Raw genomic sequence first — 7,126 nt, 5'->3', positions numbered from 1 at the left:
CTGTTCTGGGCCAGCTGCAGCTTTACTAGGTATTTCCTTGCAGCACTGGACCACACGACTGGACAATAATCAAGATTAGACTAAACTAGAGCCTGCAGAACTTGCTTTGTGGAGAGTAGTGTCAAAAAAGCAGAGCATCTCTTTATTATGGCTAGACCTCTCCCCATCTTTACAACCATTGAATCTATATGTTTTGACCATGACAGTTTACAATCTAAGGTAATGCCAAGTAATTTAGTCTCCTCAACTTGTTCAACAGCCACACAATTCATTACCAGATTCAGCTGAGGTCTAGAACTTAAGGAATGATTTGTACCAAATACAATGCTCTTAGTTTTAAAGATGTTCAGGACCAGTTTATTACTGGCCACGCATTCCAAAACAGACTGCAACTCTTTGTTAAGGGTTTCAGTGACTTCATTAGCTGTGGTTGCTTAGCTGTGGTTGCTGGTGCTTATATAGTTGAATCATCAGCATACATGGACACACATGCTTTGTTTAATGCCAGTGGCAGGCCATTGGTAAAAATAGAAAAGAGTAGAGGGCCTAGAGAGCTGCCCTGCGGTACATCACACTTCATATGTTTGACATTAGAGAAGCTTCCATTAAAACCCCTCTGAGTTCTATTAGATAGATAGCTCTGAATCCACATTATGGCAAAGTTTGAAAAGCCATAGCACAAACATTCTTAAACAACAGGGTCAATAATATCAAAGGCTGCACTGAAATCTAACGATAGAGCTCCCACAATCTTCTTGTTATCAATTTCACTCAACCAATCATCAGTCATTTGTGTCAGTGCAGTACATGTTGAGTGCCGTTCTCTGTAAGCATGCTGAAAGTCTGTTGTTCATTTGTTTACAGAGAAATAGCATTGTATTTGGTAAAACACATTTTTTTCCAACAGTTTGCTAAGAGCTGGCAGCAAGCTTATAGGTCTGCTGTTAGAACCAGTAAAGGCCGCTTTACCACTCTTGGGTAGTGGATTAATTTGGCTTCCCTCCAGGCAAGAGAACAAAGACCTTCCTCTAGGCTCATATTAAAAATATGTCAGATAGGAGTGGCTATAGAGTCAGCTACTGTCCTCAGTAGCTTTCCATCTAAGTTGTCAATGCCAGGAGGTTTGTCATTATTGATCGATAACAATTTTTCCGCCTCTCCCACACTAACTTTACAAAATTCAATACTTGCACTGCTTTTCTTTCATTATGTTTTTTTCCATCATTCTTTATATCATTGATCTTGGCTTCATAATAAAGTTGATTATTTTTGTTGAGTTTGGTCACATAATTTCTCAATTTGCAGCATGTAAGCCAGCCAGACTTATTAGCCACTCCTTTTGCCCCAACTCTTTCAAACATACAGTTTTTAAATTCAATATCAATCCATGGAGCCTTAACATATCTAACAGTCAGTTTCTTAACAGGTACATGTTTATCAATAATTGGAAGAAGCAATTTCATCTGGTAAAAACAGGTAAACACATTATAAGGCAACAATATAAGACAACGGGAGCACTGTGTATGTTCTCTGATGAATTGTAAGAAAAATGAGATGTGAAATATCAATATACACGCTAAGAGTAGTAATTTCTCTCTCCTGTGTGGATTCTCTAATGACGTTTAAGTGATTGTTATGAGTAATATGTTTTCCCAAAGTCTAAGCTTTTGTAAGCTTTCTCCTCTGTGTCATGCTCTTTCAGGCTTCCTAAATGGGCAAAAGCTTTGCACTCCGGGAGGAGTGGTAATGCATCTGTGTATTTTCTCATGTTGGTTCAGGCTGTTTTTATGGTAAAAACTCCTTCCACACTGGGAGCAGTGGTAAGGCTTCTCCCCTGTATGTACTAGCTCATGGGCTTTCAGGCTCCCTAACCGCTTAAAACACTTTCCACACTGGGAGCAGTGGTAAGGCTTCTTCCCTGTGTGTACTAGCCTGTGTCGTTGCAGGCTCCCTAACCGCTTAAAACACTTTCCACACCGGGAGCAGTGGTAAGGCTTCTCCCCTGTGTGTATTCTTTCGTGGTCTTTCAGATTCCCTGAATGGTTGAAACACTTGCCACACTGGGAGCAGTGGTAAGGCTTCTCCCCTGTGTGTATTCTTTCGTGGCCTTTCAGATTCCCTAACTGCTTAAAACACTTGCCACAGTGGGAGCAGTGGTAAGGCTTCTCCCCTGTATGTACTAGCTCATGGGCTTTCAGGGCCCCTAACCTGTTACAACCCTTTCCACAGTCAGAGCACTGGTGTCTTCTTGCTGGTTTGGACAACCCTGGCTCTGGTTCCTCTGAGTCTGGTCTTTCTCCTGCCAAAGACAGTGTTTAAAAGAAAAAATAGAGACTGAAAGAAACCTCCACATGATAAAATAATTATAATAAAATAATTTTGCACGCCCCATTTTTTCTGTTTTTGATTTGTTAAAAAAGTTTTAAATATCCAATAAATGTCGTTCCACTTCATGATTGTGTCCCACTTGTTGTTGATTCTTCACAAAAAAATACAGTTTTATATCTTTATGTTTGAAGCCTGAAATGTGGCAAAAGGTCGCAAAGCTCAAGGGGGCCGAATACTTTCGCAAGGCACTGTATCAATACTCTTACACAAATACTTGATTTGCTATGGTTGAAAAGCATATTTTGAAAATCTGAGATGACAGTGTTGTTAACAAAAGTCTAAGCTTGAGAGCAAATATATTTATTTCATTTGCGATTTTCATGAATAGTTAACGTTGCATTATGCTAATGAGCTTGAGGCTATAAATAGAATCCCGGATCCGGGATTGCTCGACGCAAGAAGTTAAGGAGAAGTTTATCTAAAGTTCCATGCATAACACTTGTATTTTCATCAACATTTATAATGAGTATTTCTGTAAATTGATGTGGCTCTCTGCAAAATCACTGCATGTTTTGGAACTACTGAAAATAACACGCCAATGTAAAATGAGATTTTTGGATATTAATATGCACTTTATCGAACAAAACATACATGTATTGTGTAACATGAAGTCCTGTGAGTGTCATCTGATGAAGATCAAAGGTTAGTGATACATTTTTATCTCTATTTGTGCTTTTTGTGACTCCTCTTTGGCTGGAAAAATGGCAGGGTTTTTCTGTGACTTGGTGGTGACCTAACATAATCGTTTGTGGAGCTTTCGCTGTGAAGCATTTTTGAAATCAGACACTGTGGCTGGATTAACGAGACTTTATGTTTAAAATGGTGCCTAATGCTTGAATGTTTGAGAAATTTGATTTATGAGATTTCTGTTGATTTGTATTTGGCGCCCTGCAATTTCATTGGCTGTTGGCGGCAGAACCCCGTTCCCATACAGGTTAAGACTCCATAATGTTTCATCATTAGATGCTACAGTCATCCTTTAAGACTCCATAATGTTTCATCATCAGATGCTACAGTCCTCCTTTAAGACTCCATCATGTTTAGAATGTGTCTGGAAGCGCTACTCTATTCTACTCTCATCCTTTCAGTTGTAATAATATTTAATAATAATGTTATAATAGGTAATAACTAACTTTAATAACTAGGGTTAATACCTGCCTGGCGCTCCAACAAAATATTTCTTTACCCCCCTCTAACAATACCGCTACAGAATTAGCATAGTAGGCCATGTAATTTAAGGTAATCTGAAATATTTAGGACTAACTTATACCTTGACACCCATTCTGAAACTCACTGCAGCTCTTTGTTAAGTGTTGTTGTCATTTCAGTTTCCGTGGTAGCTGACGTGTACAGTGTTGAGTCATCCGCATACAGACACACTGGCTTTACTCAAATGTCGTTGGCAAAGATTGAAAAAGGTAGGTGCCAAACAGCTGCCCTGGGGAATTCCTGATTCTACCTTGATTGTGCTGTACAGGCTTCCATTAAAGAACACTCTCTGTGTTCTGTTAGACAGGTAGCTCTGGGGCGGCAGGTAGCCTAGTGGTTAGAGCGGGAGGCCAGTAACCAAAAGGTTGCTGGATCTTATCCCCGAGATGACAAGGTAAAACTCTGTCATTCTGCCCCTGAACAAGGCCGTCATTGAAAATAAGAATTTGTTCTTAACCGACTTGCCTAGTTAAATAAAGGTTCGCTTTTATTTTTTTACTCTTTATCCACAATATAGCAGGGGGTGTAAAGCCATACGTTTTTTCAGCAGCAGACTATGATCGATAATGTCAAAAGCTGTCACGTTCTGACCTTTATTTCCTTTGTTTTGTATTTATTTAGTATGGTCAGGGCGTGAGTTGGGTGGGCAGTCTATGTTTGTTTTTCTATCATTTGGGTATTTCTATGTTTCGGCCTAGTATGGTTCTCAATCAGAGGCAGGTGTCATTAGTTGTCTCTGATTGAGAATCATACTTAGGTAGCCTGGGTTTCACTGTGTGTTTGTGGGTGATTGTTCCTGTCTTTGTGTTTGCACCAGATGGGACTGTTTTAGGTTCTCACATTTGTTGTTTTTGTTAGTTATCTCATGTGTAGTTTCTTTATAAATTAAAGAATATGAATAACCACCACGCTGCGCTTTGGTCCACCTCTCCTTCAGATGAAGAAAACCATTACAGAATCACCCACCAACCAAGGAGCAAGCGGCGTGGTAACGGGCAACGGCAAAAGCAGCAGCAGGAGAAGCAACAGAGGCAGCAGCAGCAGGAGCAGCAGCAGCAGCAGTGGGAGAGGCTGCACTATTTGAAGAGATGGACTTGGGAGGAGATTCTAGACGGTAAAGGACCCTGGGCAGAGCCAGGAGAATATTGCCGCCCCAAGGCCGAGCTGGAGGCAGCAAAAGCAGAGAGGCGGCATTATGAGGAACTAGCACGGCAGAGCGGATGGAAGCCCGAGAGTCAGCCCCAAAAATGTCTTGGGGGGGGGGGCTCACAGGGAGTATGGCTATGCCAGGTAGGAGACCTGTGCAAACTCCCTGTGGTTACCGGGGGCAAGAGAGACCGGGCAGGCACCGTGTTATGCGGTGGAGCGCACGGTGTCCCCAGTGCGGGTGCACAGCCCGGTACATTCCAGCTCCGCGTATCGGCCGGGCTAGAGTGGGCATCGAGCCAAGTGCCATGAAGCCGGCTCTACGCATCTGGTCTCCAGTGCGTCTCCTTGGGCCGGCTTACATGGCACCAACCTTGAGCACGGTGTCCCCGGTTCGCCTGCATAGCCCAGTGCGGGCTATTCCACCTCGCCGCACTGGCAGGGCGACCGGGACCATTCAACCGGGTAAGGTTGGGCATGCTCGGTGCTCAAGAGCTCCAGTGCGCCTGCACGGCCCGGTCTATCCGTCACCACCTCCACGCACCAGCCCTCCGGTGGCAGCCCCCCGCACCAGGCTGTCTCTCCGGCCCATCCTTACAGGCGCCGCTGCCTCCCGCCTATCCGGCGCCGCTGCCGGAGTCTCCCGCCTGTCCGGCGCCGCTGCCGGAGTCTGAGGCGCCAGAGCCCCTCAGCCCAGAGGCGCCAGAGCCCCTCAGCCCAGAGGCGCCAGAGCTTCCGCCCCTCTGTCCAGAGCTTCCGCCCCTCTGTCCCGAGCTGCCCCTCTGTCCAGTGGGGTCATTGAGAGGGGTGGCCATGGTTAGAAAGCCACGGAGGCGGACAATGAGGCGGACTAAGACAATGGTTAAGTGGGGTCCTGTCACGTTCTGACCTTTATTTCCTTTGTTTTGTATTTATTTAGTATGGTCAGGGCGTGAGTTGGGTGGGCAGTCTATGTTTGTTTTTCTATCATGTTTCGGCCTAGTATGGTTCTCAATCAGAGGCAGGTGTCATTAGTTGTCTCTGATTGAGAATCATACTTAGGTAGCCTGGGTTTCACTGTGTGTTTGTGGGTGATTGTTCCTGTCTTTGTGTTTGCACCAGATGGGACTGTTTTAGGTTCTCTCACATTTGTTGTTTTTGTTAGTTATCTCATGTGTAGTTTCTTTATAAATTAAAGAATATGAATAACCACCACGCTGCGCTTTGGTGCACCTCTCCTTCAGATGAAGAAAACCATTACAAAAGCCGCACTGAAGTCTAACAAAACTGCACAAACAATATTTTTATCATCATCAATTTCTCTCAGCCAATCAGTCATTTTTAAGTGCTGTGTTTATTGAAAGTCCTTCCCTATAAGCCTGATCACAGCTTTCCTCAGTATTAGTTCATTAATTAACAGTGTCTAGAGTTTAGTTTGCCTGTTAAACAGTCTTGTAAAGATATGGGGGTTGACTGGGACAGGCAATGTAACATCCATAATGTTTTAAGGATAGGTTTTTGTAAAACAAGCACCTTACATTGGATCATCTTGAAAATTTTCTCTCTAAAGCTAACTTTCATCAAGGTTTTATATGGTATATTGGTTTCTCTCTTTTCATTGGCAGAATCCTTTTTCAGTGTTATGATATTCATAACATCCATATCCACCAGTCTATCTTCCTGTCAACTAACAGAACTCTGCTGGTTGTCCTGGTAACAGATACCGTGGGCAGATCTATTGTATTTGTTCAAACTAAACTACAGCACTTACTTTGATGAGTCAAATCTGATCCTTTCATCTCTTCTCCTCCTCTCACAGTTCCACTCAGCCCCGTTGTTTTCCTGAAGTCCACCAGCAGCACAGACAACCTCTTCATACCCAGCAGTAAGGTGCGACCGGGAGAGGCACGACACATGGACTCCAGGAGGGAGGAAGGGCTAGCGTTGTCCTAGTAACCATAAAGAGGGGACACAGATGCACATCATTATGGATGCTGATGTCACTGTTGTCATAAAGTGCTCTACAGAAACCCAGCCCAAGCTGATAAAGCAAGCTGTATGCTAGACCAGACCAAGCTGTACCATCTGGTGTTCTGATCTGGAAAGACTCTTCTCTGCCTCGTCATTATCAGGATGTTGTTGAGGCTCCGCAGAGGATCCACCATAGTCATGTCTCTCTCCTGTGTGAATGAGAACATCAAACAGATGGTAAACTTATGATCTTCTATTGCAATCAGTCTTACAAGAGGCATGAATATGTCTAAAAAGAGCCTAAAATGGCCACTTTCATCTTGATTTCCTAAAAAAATATTTGTGATGCAAATGTAAAAGGGTTGTTCCACAAAATGGGTGCCTTTTTTATATTTTAAGTAGAACATACGCAGCAATATTGAATTTTAAAAGA

The 7,126-nt window shown here is 43.3% G+C and overlaps 1 protein-coding gene across 1 annotated transcript; it reads right to left on the bottom strand.

Annotated features, from left to right (window-relative positions):
• Positions 1-1,211: 1,211 nt before the first annotated feature.
• Positions 1,212-6,896, bottom strand: LOC109877417 (gastrula zinc finger protein XlCGF7.1-like). Its single transcript, XM_031820698.1, has 3 exons — positions 6,805-6,896; positions 6,494-6,671; positions 1,212-2,299 (listed from the first exon to the last, which is right to left on the bottom strand). The coding sequence occupies exons 1-3, from the start codon at positions 6,805-6,807 to the stop codon at positions 1,689-1,691; spliced, it is 792 nt and encodes a 263-aa protein (XP_031676558.1). The 5' UTR covers positions 6,808-6,896; the 3' UTR covers positions 1,212-1,688.
• Between the last annotated feature and the right edge of the window lie 230 nt (positions 6,897-7,126).

This window comes from Oncorhynchus kisutch, unplaced genomic scaffold, assembly GCF_002021735.2.
Source record: "Oncorhynchus kisutch isolate 150728-3 unplaced genomic scaffold, Okis_V2 scaffold3584, whole genome shotgun sequence".
NCBI classification, from domain to species: domain Eukaryota; kingdom Metazoa; phylum Chordata; class Actinopteri; order Salmoniformes; family Salmonidae; genus Oncorhynchus; species Oncorhynchus kisutch.
This window is presented reverse-complemented; position numbering and strand designations above follow the sequence as displayed.